General features: G+C 45.2%; 1 protein-coding gene across 4 annotated transcripts in view; it reads right to left on the reverse strand.

The window, feature by feature from the left end:
- Positions 1 to 20,076, reverse strand: part of TNPO1 (transportin 1) — a 129,810-nt gene that overhangs the window by 36,026 nt on the left and 73,708 nt on the right. For all 4 annotated transcript variants that reach the window (XR_013346143.1, XM_077817081.1, XM_077817082.1 and 1 more), the window contains 3 exons: positions 19,002 to 19,154; positions 8,004 to 8,229; positions 4,099 to 4,270 (listed from right to left, as the gene is read on the reverse strand). Coding sequence is in view for 3 of the 4 variants with exons in the window: in XM_077817081.1 (XP_077673207.1) it covers positions 4,099 to 4,270; positions 8,004 to 8,229; positions 19,002 to 19,154 (551 nt within the window). In the remaining variant the exon portion in view is untranslated. The remainder of the gene's footprint in view (positions 1 to 4,098; positions 4,271 to 8,003; positions 8,230 to 19,001; positions 19,155 to 20,076) is intronic.

Genomic DNA, 20,076 nt, shown 5'->3' on the forward strand with positions numbered 1-20,076 from the left:
TTGTAAACAACTGTATCTCCTGCATGACTATTAATAAAGTTTCATAATGAGTTCACAGTTTGATATTTCTCAAATTAGATTTTAGGAAACACCAATGTATTAACAAAGCTTGTTTTTTTACCACTATATATTAGGTGCCAATAGATACACCATCACTGACAACTTTGCTCACTAGAGACAGTTTCAGTAATATCCATTTATTCTGTGAGATTCAGTTCTCCCATGTTCTAGTTTAATCCGTATAGAGACTTCCACAAAAGATTATTTCCACACCACATACACACACCACTACGTGTGTGACCAAAACCAGCTATGTGATCATAATTAAAAGTGTACAGTTTATACACAGGAAATATGTTTCTATCGTAACGTCACAATGCACCCAGTATAAAAAGTTTTACTTAATCTGACTTTCTGGACTTGAAAAATATAGGGTGAAATCCTGACCCTACTGAAATCAACAGAGTTTTACCACGGACTTCAGTGTGGCCAGAATCTCACTCAGCTACTCTAAAAATGCATTGCCCAGCAATAACAATATCAATGATGGCATGGTAACTAACAGCATATCCTTGGACTATAACGCTCAGAAACCTATGCCTAAAAAGGTGCCCTGAGGGAAGCTCATCTGTGCCAAGGTATATCAAGAGGCTGCTTCACAGTTCTTCGCTGAGGCATATTCTCTCTGAATCCTCCTATTAATGATGCAGCTGTCTGTTTTCCATCCTTTCCTGGGCCCATATTATAGGACAAACAGGGTGTCAGATCCTACACTCTACGACACAAGAGAAGTTCAGGACTCCACCTAAGGAATGCCAAATCATATCCCTTAAATAAGGCTGGCAGAGGACAATAGGAAGGGAAATTCTTTGCTCCACAGCAAATCAGGACACTAATTTTGGAGACGATGCTGGGAACCAGAAGACGGTATGGGGAAAGACAAGAAGGGGCAGCAACAAGGGAGGACCATTGGCTCACCCACTCTCAGCAGAGAGGTATTACTCACCAGAAAGGACAATTATATTGCCATTCACAAGGATGCAGATACTAAGGACTTGAGGGGGGAAGTGGATGGCCTAATAAGCTTTGCATTTAGTTCCTAAGGACAGCATATTTAAGTTTCATTGAATTCTGTTCCCTTGACACTAAGAGGCAAGAGGTATTCCCTAATACAGATGTAGTCAATTTTTGTCAAGATCCAAATTTCTTGGTCAAGGTCTAGACTCCACAGAAAAACAAACAATAATAATAAAAAGATTTCCGGGTCCATTCAAAAGCATCTGACAGTCCGGATTTGGCCCACAGTCCGCCTATTGACTAGCCCTGTCTTTATAGCTCCTACTGCTGAATCTTATCTTCTCAGAAAGTTGAGACATCCTTACCTAACACTGGTTTAAGAAACTCGAAGACCTGAGAAAGAGCATACATTGGCCAACCACCAGCCCAAACAGTGATCAAAGATGAAGTAAACAACCCAGGTGGCAAACAGCTCTCTTGACCTCAGCAGCATCCATCACCAGGAGAGTCAGCCCAGCTGTTTCAAGAGCCACTTCTCACAAACTAGGATATAAGATACAGCATTTGCAACAGCATGATTACTTCCACCTGAGACAACAGGTATGGAAGGTGATGCAGGGGAATAAAGAGTCTGGTTGATGGCACTCTGAATTAGCATTTCTACAATGTGTGAAGCCAGTTGGGAGACACTAAGTAGGATCAGCATACCTTCATTTGTCTTTGCTTTCCCCTCCGTTTTCAGTCATCCCACAGGTCCTAACTTAAGTATTCTAACAAGATCAAGATTCCAAGAAGCTGGAGCACATCTGGCTCTTGGGATCCACTTCTGATACCTTGCTAGATCAGTCTCTCTCTCTCTCTCTCTCGGAAAATAGGAACTACCATCGAGACAGTCCCCCAGAGTGCTCCCAGATAAATCATTCACTGAGCTAGAATGAAATTGCTTTTCTGATTGATAATACAGCCCAGTCAAAAAAGATACTGTAAGAAAGAGTCAAGTTTCTGGAACCAGAGAGAACCTTTCAGGTCTGACACTACACTAAAGGGCCACAGCATACTGAGGACCAATGGCAAGTTGCAGGAATCTGAGATGAACATGTGACTAGATCTGTTGTAAGACAGAGGCAAAGAAGTCTCAACTGGAATAAGTTTGAAGTGCTCATAGTTGCTGAAATAATGGGGAGCTCCAAGATTAGCTGTACTAATATTCAGACTGTACTGAGATAATAACAGTCTTGTCCTATAATACAGGACAGACAAGTGATGGGCAGCATTCATCATGAGCTGAAGCCTCTAAGGGGTCCATCCACTCCAGTATCCTGTTGCTAACAGTGGCCAGTATCAGATGACTCAAAAGAAGGTGTAGATCCCCATAATGGCAAGGAAACTAAAAAGGCAGTAAAAATATTTTTACTGTTATACTCCCTCTCTCTCTCTCTCTCTCTCTCTCACTCACACACACACAAAATGTACAACCAACCCATGGAACATATTGCCACAAAGATATCGAGTTCCACAGAAGAGTTCAAGAACAGGACTAAACAGACATTTCTATAAACTCATACTGTTCAGCGCACAAGTTTACCACTAATTTGATGAGGGCTAGCCAGATACAAGGACAAGGGAACATCCATGTTATGTGAGAAAGTGTAAACAGAAGCACCTAATCTTTCTCTATACTACAGCTATAGGAACAGCAGCAGCAACCTTTAACACTTTCCATAAGGGGGTGGGGTTGCACTCAGAGGCTTGGTATGTGAAAGGGGTCACCAGTACAAAAGTCTGAGAACCCCTGCTATACACCCTTAACACTGAAGCCAGGTGAAAAACGCTACCAACATTGAAGGGGTCGGGCGGGGGGCTGGGAAGAGGAATACAATGAGAAACCCCCATGTCCAGTCATCCAGTTCTCCCCCACACAGAAAATATGACTAAACAGATAATTGGCTGATGACAGAAAGTTTAAGAATCTCCTGCCTTTTGAAACATTTACTTTCACAGCCTGTACATAGCTAATGGTTTTTGAAAGGAGCTGAGAGAAAGACTTGTCTTAAGCACTCATTACAAAAATTTTAGCTTAGGAAAAATATTCTGCAGCAGAACTTGCTAAGCAGGGTTCTACAGTCCCAATACATGAGCGTCTGTAGGTCAAGCAGCCTTAGGTTTCAGCATGGTATTGAATGACATTTTCAAAAATGCAGGCTAAGCACAATGCTGAGTATGGTTTAATATTTTAAGGTTCTCATTAAGGTCCCCACCTACTACAACGGGAGTTAGATTTAAAGAAATTCAATATCACAAACGTTAACATTTCACTAACCCTATACCAGTGGTTCCCAAAATTTAACCACCTGCAAACCCCTTTCACTAAATTGTGAAATCCTCATGAACCCTGTCCTAAAAATGACTATTTCCAGGGGTTTAAGTTTAAATCTCTTCCGCACTCCATGGGGCTCCTGCTGCTGGATCCCACCAACCGCCCCAGTCAACTGAGCTTGGGCTGCAGGTCCCACTGACCGCCGGGGCTCGGGCTGCCAGCCCCAACTGCCCAGGCCCGCTCTTCCTGGGGCTCGGGCTGCCAGCCCCATGCAGACCACCGGGGTTCAGGCGGCCGGTTCCCCCGCTGATGAGGGCAGGGTTCGGCCTGCCAGCCCCAACTGCCCTGTCCCGCTCTTGCTGGGGCTCGCGCTGCCTGCCCTGTAACCAGGTCCCACCTGCTGCCTCCAATGCCCGGGGTCCTCTCACCACCATTAGTGAAATTTTTCTGGCGAACCCCCGTAACGTTCTGCGAATCCCAGTTTGGAAACCGCTGCCCTATACACTGACTGCATTTAAACGTGTTCTTTTTTAAAAGATTCTATAGGTATGATTCCCCCTATATTTAAAACAGAAAATATTAGTACACTTAGTAATCCAAGTGCATCCTTGCGGCAGTGTAAAAGAAAGGTCAGTGTTTTTTTTATTATATAGATTTTAATAAAGTTTTCATTTAAAATCTTATACACTTTACTGCAGTAGGACAGTCATGATGTTACTGTTTCACTATGAAAATGATTTATACATAATACAAATGATACTTACTGGTTTGTTTAGATGATGTCCTACAGAATCTGCTAAAGTTCCTATGGCATCGTAAAGGATGAGAAGATTCTTATGCTGGTATTTACTAAACGCGAAGACCAGAGTGTCAAGTATATATGCAAGGTAAGGAACAAGCTCTGTACAAGCCTCCTCTTCTAGAGTAGCAAAGGCACTAAGGAGCAAAACAACAAGTCAGATTGTTAAATCAGTATAATTAAGAAGGTGACATTTCCATTTAGATGTGATTTCCAGTTCAAGAAGATCTACTCTTGCTAGCTCAATGGAGGGCTAGGTGTGCAAAAAATAGAATGTAGCCACAGCAGTGAAAGCATCTGGAAGGGCTAACCAACCCATGTGCCTAGCATCTGTGATGGGCGCACACTTGGGGCAGCTAGCCCCTGCTCTGCTACACTTTATTTTTAGCACACTAGCTCAATGATAGCTAGAGCAAGTATGTCTCCTTGAGCTACCCCCGCTCACAGTGAAGATATATCCTTAGATAAACGGTTTGCCCCTTTAAAATTAATCCAAAATGTGTTTCTACAATGGCACTGATATCCAGGCAACCAAATCTTTCAACTAAAAGTTTAAAAAGGACCAAATTCTAACATTTCTGGTGAATATAAAATTCAGACAGACATTCTCTTAAAGCCTATCATGCATATGGGGAAAACCAGAAGTACTATTATAAGTTTAGCTACAATGGGTTAACTGAAGCAGCAGGAACTCTGTGACAAAAGCTGTTCATCAGTTCAGTTATATAATGGGGTATTTATTTGTACTATCACAGCACCTATTTATTTGTGCTATCGCAGGCCAGCTCCACTGTGTCTGACAATGTCTAAACCTAATGAAGAGGCAGTCCCTGCCCTCAAAAGCTCATGATCTAAAACAAAATGGATATAAAAAACAGACGTAGAGAGCAGAAGCGGCAAAAAAATCAAATGATGAGCCAGTAGAGGGAACAGATTTTTTCCCAGTATTGGGAAAAAGAGCAGTTTTACACAGACACACGCTGTCAGGGTTCCTTCCCCACTCTGAACTCTAGGGTACAGATGTGGGGACCCACATGAAAGACCCTTATTCTTACCAGCTTAGGTTAAAAACTTCCCCAAGGTACAAACTTTGCCTTGGCCTTGAACAGTATGTTGCTACCACCAAGCATTTTAAACAAAGAATAGGGAAATAGACCACTTGGAGACATCTTTCCCCAAAATATCCCCCCCAAGCCCTACACCCCCTTTCCTGGGGAAGGCTTGATAATAATCCTCACCAATTGGTACAGGTCAACACAGACCCAAACCCTTGGATCTTCAGAACAATGAAAAAAATCAGTCAGGTTCTTGAAAGAAGAATTTTAATTAAAGAAAAGGTAAAGGAATCACCTCTGTAAAAACAGGATGGAAAATACTTTACAGGGTATTCAGATTCAAAACACAGAGGATCCCCCTCTGGGCAAAACCTTAAAGTTACAGAAAACAGGAATAAACCTCCCTCTTAACACAGGGAAAAATTCACATAAAACAAAACAAAAGATAAACTAATCCGCCTTGCTTGGTTTACCTATACTGGTTGCAATATTGGAGACTTGGATTAGAATGGGTTGGAGAAGATGGATTTCTGTCTGGCCTCTCTCAGTCCCAAGAAAGAACAAACTCGTAAACAAAGAGCACAAATAAAAGCCTGCCTTCCCCCCCCCCCCCGCCCCCCATGAAAGTATCTTGTTCCCTTATTGGTCCTTTGGGTCAGGTGCCAGCCAGGTTACTTGAGCTTCTTAACCCTTTACAGGTAACAGGATATTGCCTCTGGCCAGGAGGGATTTTATAGCACTGTATACAGAAAGGTGGTTACCCTTCCCTTTATATTTATGACACACTATATGCAGTTAGGCTCCAAGGGAATCAAGATGGAACATGCCATTCCACAGGTATATTTACACGTATGATTGGATAGCAGAAAGATTTTATTGGCCTGGATTGTGTCAAAAAAGTACCAATTAATATACTACAGTCTGTCCTGGATGCTAAAAAGTTAATCCCTTTAGAAAAAGTGATCATGCCCCTTTTCTACCACACTCAGTTACAGAATGGCCATTTTCCTACATCACAATGGAATTGTAGCACACTGTAGATGGGCAGTGATTATGTTACTTGGTACCCACAGGTATTCCTCCTAATAGGCATTAAAAAGCCAGCAGGTTAGAATTGTACAGGTACAACAGTCCCTTGGGCTGGGGATACCCAAGAAGTTTCTTACTGGCAAAGAGACAAGTTTTATGTTTGGGGTTATGTAGAAATTACACAGATCTGAAAATAGGCAGTATTATATAACATTGGCACTTTTCAGTGTGGTAACTGCTCCAGGCCTTGAAATCCTGTCTGCTGCACAGGGAACAACATTTTCTGCAATGCTGCATCTTACACTTTTGTGCAATTTGTGAAGATAGCAAATAAGATGCCTGAAAGACACTATTGACACTACCACTCTGAATGACCAAGCCTGGTTGATGTCCCAAGGCTTCACATTTTTCACAAACTCACTCTCGGGATTATTTTTCAAAGGATGTTTGATTTCTAAATGCTGCAAAAACTCTGAAGGGCTCATACCCTTAGCATCCAACACTTCAGAATATACTACAACCCATGGTATTGGCTCAATGTATGTAAAACCATGCTTCTTTATATTTTTTCTTGCAAGCCATCACTATGACAGTTTGCCATGCATTATTTCATGAAATAATCCAACTTTCCCAATTATCCCTTTACCACTGCCCATGGTTCTCCGTGATTACAGCCACCAGAGCTCTAATTAACTGTATATTTTGTCATTGCCAGTTTGGATTACACGTGCGTGCATAATAACTTGTGAAGTGGACATTCTGATATCAGCAAGTTCCTGCTCATTCGATAAAGGATGGAAAGTTATCCCTGTAGGAGGGCAGGGAGAAAGGATTTTATGTGAGCAGCAGATCAGATTGGCTAAATAGGTGGGTAGGTTTCATGAAATAAAAAGGAAAAATGTTTAACAAGTTTTGTACTTGTAAATGTTTTGCTGTAGTATGTTGTGTCTGTTATCTATCTATTTTGTAAGAGTAAGCTCTTTTGCACAAGGATGTCTATTCAATTTTGTATAGAACCTAGCACAATGGGGCTCTGGATCCTGGCTAGGGCCTTTAGGTATCAGGGGAATACAAATACAATTAAAATAGTAAGTCCAAGCACTGGAAGATTATAGATTTAATACTGTTTTAGTAGCAGAGGCTCTCACAGCCTGCTGCACACAATCATATCCAGCAATAGCCTACACTGAAAAAGTTAGTAGGGTTCCTGGGTACAAAAGCTTACGCAGAGTTGTCCATTTTAAGGAGTAATTTTAAGTTTGCTGAGTTTTTAAAAATAAAGTTATATTATTGCACAGCCTCTCAAGACCTCCTTTCATGGCCCCTGCAAGAGTTGTGACCCACAATTTCAGAAATCCTGAGTCAGACCTAATCTATTTACATAATTCTGTTATAGCATTATTTGTCTTTCTTTTTCATTGCCACTGACCTTGCACATACAAGAATGCAAATCAGTAACAAAGTTAGCCTTCCCTTTTAAGGCAAATCAAAATTACCACTTAATAATGAAAATCAGGTACTGCATACAGACAAAATTTCCCTTATTGTAATGAAGTTCTTTAGTGCAGTAATCAACACATTTAAAGATCAAACTGGACAGCTCAAAATCAACTAAAATCACCAAGAGGGACTTACGAACCCTACCACATTTGGGGTAAAGTTCACTATACAGAGAAAAATATTTTAAAAAAGGTATTTAGGCCTTTTAATTTATTTTTTAAAAAAGTTACTGAAGTACTTATTTTATGCAAACCAAGTACAATAGACAATAACTTTCTTGACTTACCTGCAGGCAGCTTCTTGTACTCTCTTGTTGCTATCGAGGATACGTTTTAGCAACTCTGTCATTAATGGCTTCAAGTACGTATCTGGGGGTTGACTAACTACCCAGTGTGCATAGCGGCTAAGAGTCCAGCATGTAATGGAGCGCACAAGAGCCTTTTTATCAGAGAGGCACTGAATAAGGTGAGGGATTAGTTCAGGAAGATATGGAATCATACCCTGCATGCAACCTACAAACACAAAAATATGTAATGTAAAATACTGCTGTTAGAAAGGCTTAAAATAACTCTGGCTTAATATTTCTCTCTTCACTGAGACATTCTGAAAGGTGCCAAAAAAAGGAGACTAAATCTTGCCAATATGCAATCAAGCTCATCAGGCCTGGAACGTCTTACTATCTGTACGACAACAATTTATTACTTTTTGCAATTTGTCAATCCATTTTCATCCAAAATCATCAATATCATCCACTACTCCCATGATACTCAAAAGCCTTGGTGTGCTAACGGTAGTTTAACAAGCACATCTGCTTAATAAAATTAGTTTGCAAGTTTGTGTTAATTTACTTTTGTTTGATAAGACACAGACGATTAGCGCCTCAGTTATAAGGATATGGGCTACAGTTCCCTAAGGGGCTACTCCTTAATGGTGAATCATTAATACTGCCAGTTTTCTGTGTTAAGGAGAGTTAGGCTGTCCTACTCCCTCACTGCTCTCCATTGGAAGTATCCAAAACAGAGATCAAGATCACTCCTACCAATGTCCCTACCCTTTCAATTTCTGAGGAGTAGCCGCAGGGAGCAAAGCTGCCTAACTGCTTTCAGCCCAACCAACTAGTACCATATTTCTTAGTCCACAGGTGCACTACACAGTTAGGACCTGCTTTTCCTCTCTTGGGAGCTCTGGGAAAAAGAGGGGAGAAAGAGTAGGTGAACAGAGGTAGGGAGAGACAGACAAGATCAGTCAGACAATACAGGAATGATGATGAATGAGCAGTAGGCATTTATGCAGGAGACTCAACAAAACAAGACATATCCATTAAAAAAGGTTGCCGTTAAGCAATACAACTGAGTAGAGCTTGATGAAAATTTTTGGACAAATAGTTTATTTACCAAAACTGCAGTTCAGAGTTGACCAAAACCTATTTGTGAATTTGACATGAATTCCTCGAATAGTTTTATCTAGAATAAATAAATGAAAGGTGGAGAGGGAGTTCCCTAACCACTGGACGATAGAGTCACTCTCACTCCCTGTGGCCCAATTAATATTTAAATTATTTAAACAAAAACAGAACAGCTTCAACAGGAGAAAGAGAGAGTCCCACCCCAATCACCCTGTGTCCCAGTAATTAGTATCACCCCTCTACTAAGTTCAAATCCCTGCTCCAAATCAGGCAGAATAGGGACCTGAATCTGGATCTCCTACATCCCAGGCAAATCCTCCAACCACAGCACTATAGGGTATTAGGGCACCAGTATCTCATCTCCCCCAGTGGTTTTGTAAATAAAGTTTTCAAATTTTCTTTGAGTTTAAATATAAAAAAAGAGTGGTCAACTGTCCAAAAACTAAAGATATTAAATTTCAGGCCAAGCTAAATGTTGAATGTGATTCGAAAAAAAACCTGTTGCCTACCTTTTGTAAGTGTTGTTCTTCGAGATGTGTTGCTTATCAGTATCCATAGGGTCAGCTGTAGCACCCTCTTGAATGCCATGCTTATGCGTTGGTATATTAGGCACTGCCAACCCTACACTCTCTCAGTTCCTTCTTGCCAGCTCGTCCAACAGAGGGATAGAAGGGTGGGCAATAGAATGGACATGAGCAACACATCTCGAGAAACAACAGTTAAAAAAAAAAGTTACTCGTTTTTTCTTCAAGTGCTTCCTCATGTCGATTCCATTCTAAGTGACTCAAAAGCAGTATCTTCAGAGGTGGGCTCAAAGTTCAGTCTAGCGGCTTGCAGTACTGCTCTACCAAAGCCAGCATCGTCCGGGGCCTGCTGGGTAAGTGTGTAAACGGGATGTGAACATGTTGACGGACAACCAGGCAGCCCCCTACAGATGTTCTGGAGAGGCACTTGGACTAGGAAAGCTGCAGAAGAGACTTGCACCCTGGCTGAATGGGCAGTTACGATCACCAGAGGTGGAACTCTGGCCTGATCGCAGTGAATACAGGCAGTGATCCAAGAAGAAATTCTTTGAGTGGACACTGGATAGCCTTTCATCCTGTCAGCCACTATGACGAATAATTGCGTCGACTTGTGGGATGGCTTGGTCCTTTCAATGCAGAAGCCTAGTGCCCTCCTGACATCTAGGGAGTGCAATCTACTCTCCTCCTCCGACTTATGCAGCTTTAGAAAAAAAAGATAGGTAAGTAAATGTCCCAGCCCATAGGAAACTGCGAGACCACCTTGGGCAGGAAAGCCAGGTGTGGCCGCAGCTGGACCTTGTCCTTGTAGAAGGCCATATGGGGCAGTTCTGAGGTAAGCGCCCTAATCTTGGACACCTGGCGGGCAGATGTTATCACAACTAGTAACGCGACCTTTCAGGACAGGCGAAGGAGAGAGCAGGAAGCCAGAGGCTCTAAGGGGGGTCCACTGAGCCATGACAGCACAAGATTCGGGTCCCATGATGGAACGGGGTCCCTGACATGGGGGTAGAGGCACTCGAGGCCCTTGAGGAACCTACAAGTCACGTCCTGGGCAAAAACCGACCTACCCTCAAGCAACAGACAGAAGGCTGAAATAACAGCCAAGTGGACCTTGATAAACAAAAGGGACAGGCCTTCGAGCTGGAGGTACGCCAGAATCAACTTCAACGACACCTGCTTAGGCCAAATACCTTTATTCGAGGTCCAATAAGCAAACTGCTTCCTTTGGGTCAAGTAGGTAACTCTGGTGGAGGGCTTTCTGCTGCTCAACAGGACCTGCTGGACAGCGGCCGAGTACTCCTGCCAAGGATCACCTTTGCCCTGTCCTGCTTGATTTTCATGAGGACTCTGTGAATCAGAGACACCAGAGAGAAGGCGTATAACAGAGCCCCTGACCGTGGGAGCAGAAAAGCATCTGACAGGGAGCCTCTGTCGATCCCCCAGAACAAGCAGAACATGTGCTGGACGCGAACAGGTCCACCTGGGAAGTTCCCCACCTCCGGAAGATGAAGCTAGCCACTTCCAGATGGAGGGACCATTTGTGGCGAGACGAGAAGATCCTCATAAGGCGATGTGTCAAAACATTCCTGGCGCCGGGAAGGTGCGGCTACGAGATGGATGACGTGTTGTATACAGAAGTTCCAGAGCCTGAGGGCTTCCTGGCAAAGGGCAGACAACCTGGTCCTGCCTTGTTTGTTGCTATAGAACATAGCCGCAGTACTGCCGGTCAGAACCTGGACCACCTTGCTTTTTATGTGAGGTAGGAAGGCTTCGCAGGCCAGGCAAACCACTCAGAGCTCCCTGATGTTGATATGAAGGGAGCAATTGTAACTCGACCAACCACCTTGCGTACTGAGCTCGCCCAGTTGGGCTCCTCACTGTAGGTCCTAGGGTCACTGACAGGGATGGAGCCACGAAAGGGAACCCCCTCCTACACCGATGCAGGAGTCCGCCACCATGTGAGTGACGACAGTACATGGTCCACGACCCTGATCAGAGTCCATGCTGTGTCTGCTGGGGACATAGATCAATGCCAGCCAAGCCCATAGGGGGCCTGAAGCAGAGCCGCACATGCCAGACCACATAAGTGCAGGCCATCATGTGGCCCAACTATCATAGGCATGTGAGTGCGGTGGTGAGAGAGTGGGCTTGCATGCATGACATCAGTTACGCCATGGCTTGGAACAGAGCTTCAGGGAGGAAGGCTCTGGCCTGAAGTAGAAGCAAGGACTGCTCCAATTAACTCAGTGTTGTACAGGCATTCAAATCGATATCTTCTCATTTATCAACAGCCCCAGCTCGCGACAGTTGGCGCAAACCAGATCAAGATGCTGCCGCACCTGATCCTGGGACTGGCCCTTTATTAGCCAGTGGTCAAGGTACGGATAAATTTGCACCCCTCAGGTAAGCAGCCAATGGTGCTATGCACTCTGTAAACACTCTCGGGGCTGACAAGAGACCAAAGGCTCTCGACTTTCTGAACGAGGAGTTGCTCATGAGAAAGTTCCCTGAAGAGGGACGGGGAGGGAGGGCCAGCCTCGAACTGCAGGGTGTAGCCCAAAGATATTATGAGGAGCATCCAACGGTCCGAGGTCAGCATTGACTAGACCAACTATAAGGGGCGCAGGCGGTTGAGAAAGAGCAGGGGGGTGGATCCTGTGAAGTGACTGGGGCACGGTCCACAGGCGCATCCTCAAAATGCCTGTTTCTGGCTTCCCTGGCCTCTGGAAGAACCAGGCTGGGCAAAGGAAAAGGAAGATGAAGGGTGATGCAGTTAAAATCCTTTGTCTCTGTCCTTCTTTCTGTAGGAGCTGGACCAGGGGACACCCCAGGACTCGACGGAGGCGGACAGAAAGGCTTTCTAGCCTGCTGAAGAGCGTGAAGGCCCAAGGAATGGAGGGTGGTACGGAAATCTTTAAGGGTGTGGAGCCATGCAACAGTCAGCTCCGAAAAGAACCTAGCTCCCTCAAACAGAAGGGTAGTCTGCATCTCCTGGGACAACGGAGAGTACCGTAACCAGGACCTGTGTCTCATGACTCCCACAGAGGTGACTATCCTGGCTGCCAAGTCTGTAGAGCCCCACGCCATCTGGAGGGCAGCTCTCGCCACTTCTTTGCTTTCATCCACCAAGGTGGCTAAGTCCTGGGCTCAGTCCTATGGGAGGCCCTCCTTGCTGATGGAGTCCCACAGGCTGAAGTTGTACTTGCCTAGCAGGGACTCATGGGTAAGACACCTGAAATTACAGGCTGGCTGTCGAATACATTTTTCTGACAAACAAGTCCAGCCTCTTTGCATCTTTATTTTTTGGCACGCCACTTGCCTGCCCCTTTCATTGACGGCAGACATGACCGGGGATCCTGCTAGAGGATGGGTGTACAGGTACTAAGACCCCTTTAGGGGAACATAGGGGGAACTGAAGAGGGGGTCTGCCACACAGACTTGGCAATTTTAAGGGCCCCTAGGTGGATGGGCATTGCAACACGGGCCGGGGTGGAGGAGGGTATAACATTAAAGAAGTCAGACTCCTCCGCTAGCTCCTCAACCTCCAAATTCAGGTTGGCAGCCACCAGCAAGGCCTGTGCTCTTTGAAGACATCTGAGGAGGAGCTGTTTGTTTGTGAGGGGCCCGCCACCACTTCGTCCGGAGACTACAAAGATGACTGCACAGTTGGGGGAGGGTCTGCTTATCCTTACTCGTCTGCAGATAGCTCCTTGGGCGTCGGGGCCACTGTGTTGCCCCCAAGTTGGATTTGGCACCGTGCTGTGACTCGGGTGCCAGCTGAGCCAGGGGCAGCTTGTCGGATACACCCTGGGAGGAACGGTGGGACTATGGAACCGACATAACAGGTACACCCCACAGGTTCCAGTAATGCCACTGAGCAAGCCATTGCCACTGCCTCCACCCTGCTGCTGCAGGAGCCACACCGGTCTCATGTACTGGTGGCGATTCACCTTTTAAAGACGAGGGGTTCAACTCCCCTTCAGGCTTGGACCATTGCCCTTCTGGTGACCAGGGCAGAGCTGTAGATGCCTGAATCTGCCGACTAACCCTCGCCAGCAACCAGTAAGGAGAGGGAAAAAGACTGGTGCCTGCCCGAAGAGCAGTACTGGGGAGCTGGAGACCAGTGCCACAACCTGAAACAATCCCGCACTGGGGGTAATCGACATCTGGGAGACCGCCTAAGCAATGGTGATCTGCACCATGGCGAACTCTGGCAGGAGACCCAACAGTACCATGGGTACGTAGATCAGAATAGCGACTCAGGTGTCCTGTGCCTCACAGGCAGAGAGCTTAGCATCAGGAACCTGTCTTCTAATCGGGGACAGAGGCTGAGGTGCCAGGATCCAAGGCCTGCGGTCCGGAGATCAGGGACGCTTTGCTGCTTTAGGGGGCGATCCCATAACCAGCTTGCCCGTAGATACCGGGGCCTTGGTCTGCTCCATCACCTGGCTTTGTGTCTACGGTGCCCATTGGCCTGATTGCTCTTTGGCCACCAGGCCCGTTTTGGGCACAGATGACCGACCGTACTAGGGGCTGAGACCTCCAGCCACTCCCAGGAGTCAGAGGTGGGATCCTGGCTGGACTAGGAGGTCCAACCGCAGTGGTACCCCCAAGCAGCTCCGACCACACACAGGTCCTTTGCCTGAAGCCCCCTTTTTCTCCAATGCTGATGGGCCACTCAACTTCAACTGCTTCTTAGGCACCGGGGAGGGGGAACGGTGCTCGGAGAATTCTGGTGCCGGTAGTGCACAACATGCTGATGCCGAGGTGCTGGGCGTGGAGTCTGAACAAGAGTGCTCTGAGGTAGGACAAAGCACAGCCTCCAGGAGGAGGGCCCTCAAGCAGGTATCTCATTCCCTCTGAGTTAAAGGGTGAAAGTTTTTGCAGATCCTGCACTTATCTTTTTTGTGGGACTCCCTCAAACACTTTAAACAACTCTCGTGGGGGTCACTAATGGGCACTGGCCAGCTGCACAATGAACATGGCTCAAAGCCAGGGGAACAGGGCATGTTTTGTCTGACGCAAGTCCCAGCTGGGACTACCTCCTAAACAACAACTATAACATTTAACTTAAAGGTCTAACTAAGTACGTATCAACTAACAACAAAGGAGACAGAACAATGGACTGTAAAAACCCCAACACTCTAGCGATGCAAGACAAGGCACTCTGACCAACTGTCATAGGTGGTAAGGAGGAACTGAGAGGGTGTAGGGTCAGCAGTGCCTAATATACCAACGCAGGAGCACAGCACTCAAGAGAGTGCTACAACCAACCCTACGGGTACTGCTAAGGCAAAAATCTCCAACAACTGTGCACGTGGGCACGCTACCTTTTTTTTTTTTTCCCTACTCTTTGAGTGCTTGCTCATGTCAATCCCATTCTAGGTGGCTCATAAGCAGTATCCCTGGAGGCAGGCTCAGAGTTCATGGTCGTTTGGCTTGCAACACTGCTCTGCCAAAGCCAGTATCGTCTCAGGATTGCTGGGTAAGTGCATAATCAGATGTAAACGTGTGGACAGACAACCGGGTAGCAGTCCTGCAGGTATCCTGAATTAGCACCTGGGCCAGGAAGATGCTGGTAGAGGCCTTGCTCTCTGGATACCGGGAGAGCCTGGGAAGGCATCAGCCCTGCCACCAGTCCGGATCCCCTACCACTCCCTGGAGTCAGTGCTGGACCCTTCAGGGGGTTAGGAGACCCTATCACAGGTGAGGGGGGGTCATCCATATGGCTCCAGTGTGGGCTGGCAGCCCGAACCGGATCAGTTGCCCTTCTTGCTCTATGCCACGGAGCTGCTCTTCTTTGACCTTTTCTTAGGCCCCGGCATCGAGCAGCAGTGCCGGGTGTAGCCTCGCGCCAGGGGTGTGCTGCACACTGAGGCGCTGGGGCAGAGTCTGACCAGGAAGGTTCAGATGCCAGACTGAGAACAGCCTCCCCTCAAACGGATGTCTCGCTCTTTCCGAGTTCTGGGACGAAAGTTCTCACAGATGCGACACTTCTCCTTCATGTGTGATTCCCCCCAAGCACTTGACGCAGCTGCTATTGGGGTCACTAACAGGCATAGGCCTGTTTCAGTCAAAGCAGGGCTTAAAACATGGAGACTGGGGCAAAGTCCCCACTGGGACTCTAACTACACTCCTTAACTACTGTAAAACTATTTACAAGGCCTGAAGGCTTGAAGACTGAAGTAGAAGAATCACTAACCCTTGCTAGGCAAGGGAAAGGTTCTCTGACCAACTGCCATGGGTGGTAAGAAGGATCTGAGAGGGGGTGGGGCCAGTGGCGCCTAATATACCAACGCATGAGCACGGCACTCAAGAGGGCACCACAGCCGGCCCTACGGATACGGCTAAGGCAAAAAATCTCTAATGTCTGCGCATATGTGCACACCTAGAATGGAATCGACATGAGCAAGCACTCCAAGAACAGTTTTAGTTTTTTTTTGTTTTGCTGATAAAACCAAAAAAAAAAAATTAATTTGTGGTCTAGCCAAAATGAAATTTTTTTGATTTTTTCACACAGTTTTTAACTGTGAAAACAACGAGGAGTCTGGTGGAACCTTAAAGACTAAGATTTATTTGGGCATAAGCTTTCATGGGTAAAACACACACTTCTTCAGATGCATTCTTCAGATGTCTTTAAGGTGCCACCAGACTCCTCCTCGTTTGTGGATACAGACTAACGCGGCTACCCCTCTGATTCTTGACACAGTTTTTAAACTCTGAATTTCCAGAAGTCAGTTGTAGAGTAAAACATACACATTAATGTTTCAACATCCAAGATAGGATGAAAACATTTCAACACCTTATTCTGCCTATATACTGAGAGCAAATTAAGCTTTGATCTTCCTTGCTTTTTGTTTTCTAACATATCCTTAACTTTTACTATCTTTTAATATCAGTGAAGGTGGTAAATTTGTAAGTGCTAGACTTGAGTGTAATTCCTTGGCTATATAATGGACTCAAAATGACATTGTTCCAAGGTTTGAGACTGGCTACAGCTACATTAAGCCCTAAATCAATGCCAAAAGAAAGCACTGCTAAATTGGAGGAAGTAACGGGTTGTGTGTCAGTTTAAACATCAACATTTCATGAAAGACTAGGGCTAGAAATATAGGATGTATACCATAAAAAAACCAGGAAAACCAGCTTGGAAATTATACGAAGTCTCTAACCCTCAGAGCTGGCTAAAGTACTCTATTAAATATAATTGTAATTGAACAGAGAGGGGGAGCAAGAGAGTAACAAGAAACACTAGATTTTCAAGTGTAGGTCACTTTAAATATTTTCCATAATTTTGTTGTAATTAGTGAAGTTTTATAATCATTACTCAGTTTCACATCCCCACCTCCTGAGGACATGGTATTGCTTTTATTGCATGCACTGCAGCCACAAGCAAGTTATTTTCCGCTTCAGTCCCCAGCTGCCAGGGGAAGGGGGGGGGGGGGGGTTTGAGAAAAAGAAAGGCAGGGGGGTATCCGGAAGGTCCAGTCACCAGGGCTGCAGATGCTAGACCCCCCTCCTCCCGTAGCATCCCCCAGTCAGGTGCCTCCCCCATTATTTTTAGTAGAAGTCTGACAGGTCACAGGCTTCCATGATTTTTTGTTTATTACCCACGACCCTGTCCCTGACTTTTACTAAAAATAACCTTGACAAAAATCTTAACCTTACTGATTACACAAGAAGTGATAGTGATAAAAAGGGATGAGTGGGAAGGAGAAGGCAAGGTGTTACAAGAGAAATAGGTGATAAGTCTGTAAGACATACCTTGATGGTGATTACTGTTTTTTGTTTAAAGAAAAGGAATACCTGTGGCACCTTAGAGACTAACAAATTAATTTGAGCATAAGCTTTTGTGAGCTACAGCTGTTTGTTTTAAAAGGTACCCTTAATGAGTAGATGAGTTTTTAGTAGAATCTGAGTACGATGCAGATAGCAAACAGCTTTTAGAAGGGCATAACAAGCAATGTGGAAGGTGGTAGACATATTTGAGAGAAGATGATGAGAAGAGGCTAGAGTCACAGCTGGAAATTTATATTTTACCAACACAGACACACTAGTATTTTAGAAGTCCAGTATCTTTGGGCTATAAACACTTAGGCATACTAATAAGCTTTCCCAGGCACTAGCCCTGAACCAGTAATCAAATCAGAGAGAAAGATTCCAATCCTTGCAAACAGCTAGCCAAACAGAAATGTCATGTAAGGACTAAAATATACCAAGCATATTACAAATGTTCTTTAAACCTGAAGGCATAACCAACCCAAACTTTTCAGACAATGAGAAGCTGAGTCTCACAGTAGCTTATTTTGTTAAAAAAAAATCTAAATTGTTAAAGTTTAATTTTTTCACCTCTCTATAATTAGGACAAACATGCTTTTATGATTGTCCTATAGAATGTCTGACAAAATTAATTTAAGACTTTTTAAAATACTCTTTGTACTAACAGCTAAAATATCAGTTTTCCTAACCGTTTTTAGTCATATTATTCAAAATAGGTGATTTTTTTTAAAAACAAAAATGAAGAACATAAAAAATGGTTATATTTTGACAGACCAATGGTCCATCTAGCCCAGTATCCTGTCTTCCAACAGTGGCCAATGCCAGGTGCTTCAGAAGGAATAAACAGAACAAGGAAAAAAAAAAAAAAAACAAACACACTACCACACATAAGTGACCCACTAAGGCAGGCTCCCTGCCTTCCCCAGCCCCACACCGCTCCTGGAAGCGGCCAGCATACCCCAATGAGAGGCGAGGTGTTCTCCACATGCTACTCCTGCATGCAAGCACTGCTCCGCAACTCCCATTAGCTGGGAACTGCAGCGGCGCCACAGGCCCTGGGTAGGCAGGGAGCCTGCCCTAGTCCACTACCCGGGAGCAGCCCTTCGAAGTAAGCACTGCCCGGTGGGAGCCCGCACCCCAACCCCCAGCCCTGAGCCCCCTCCCAGAGCCAGCACTCCGAACCCCTTCATGCATCTCAAATACTCTGCCCCAGCCCAGAGCCCCCTCTTGTACCCAAACTCCCTTCCACAGCTTGCACTCCTCACCCCCTCCTGCACCCCAACCCCCCGCCCCAGGCTCAGCCCAGAGGCCCCTCCCACATTCCAAACCCCTCTGCCCCAGCCCAGAGTCCGCACCCACTCCCAAACCCCTGCCACAGCCCAGTGAGAGTGAATGAGGGTGGGGGAGAGAGAGAGGGGGGGTGATGGAGTGAGCAGGGCAGGGCTTCAGGGAAGGGGCAGGGGAGATCCTGGGTTGCACTTAAATTTAAAAAGTGATCTTGTGTGTAAAAAGGTTGGAGACCACTTGGTTAGTCATAATAGAATTCTGCTATAGCATGAGCGCAAATTTGTCTTACCTTCAGCAATTGCTCCTAGAACCAGGATACCTGATTCTTTAACCACCCATTCTGGATGAAACAGCAGTTCTTTTAAAAGGGGCAAAATGTGTGGCAGAAGTTCATCACGAAATACATTGGCAAGGACATCTAGTGCAGCAGCAGAACACTTCCCTGAAAATTAACATATTGTAAATCTGAATGTATTATAATACCCATTACTACATCGTTTCTCTTCATTTCAAACTACCTTAGCCTTACACTAACATTTTAGGGCAATAGGGGGAGCAGTGTAGCAATGCTTCTGTTTCACTGTAGTGCGTAAATACCCCATTGTATTCTAGAACCACAAATCACATTCCAGGGAGAAACAGTCACACTGCATTTATGGGCTACATAGCCATGGATGGGCAGCTTTCTCTACTCAAGATCAAATAAATAACCATAGAACAGAGCTTAAACACTTGTGGATTTGTTGCAGAGAGAAAGTATTCCATTTCACAAAATAGTTACCATTAAGCAATCCCAAAATGGAGCCACACTAAAAGTGGTTTCAGAATAGCAGCCGTGTTAGTCTGTACTCGCAAAAAGAAAAAGAGTACTTGTGGCACCTTGGAGACTAACAAATGTATTTGAGCATAAGCTTTCATGAGCTACAGCTCACTTCATCGGATGCATTCAGTGGAAAATACAGTGGGGAGATGTATATACATAGAGAACATGAAATAATGGGTGCTACCATACACACTAACGAGAGTGATCACTTAAGGTGAGCTATTCCCTGCAGGAATACTCACCAGCAACCACACAACAGAACCACTAACCCAGGAACCTATCCTTGCAACAAAGCTCATTACCAACTGTGTCCACATATCTATTCAGGGGACACCATCATAGGGCCTAATCACATCAGCCACACTATCAGAGGCTCGTTCACCTGCACATCTACCAACGTGATATGTGCCAGCAATGCCCCTCTGCCATGTACATTGGTCAAACTGGACAGTCTCTACGTAAAAGAATAAACGGACACAAATCAGACGTCAAGAATTATAACATTCAAAAACCAGTCGGAGAACACTTCAATCTCTTTGGT

This window comes from Eretmochelys imbricata, chromosome 5 (assembly GCF_965152235.1).
Source record: "Eretmochelys imbricata isolate rEreImb1 chromosome 5, rEreImb1.hap1, whole genome shotgun sequence".
Taxonomy (NCBI): Eukaryota; Metazoa; Chordata; order Testudines; family Cheloniidae; genus Eretmochelys; species Eretmochelys imbricata.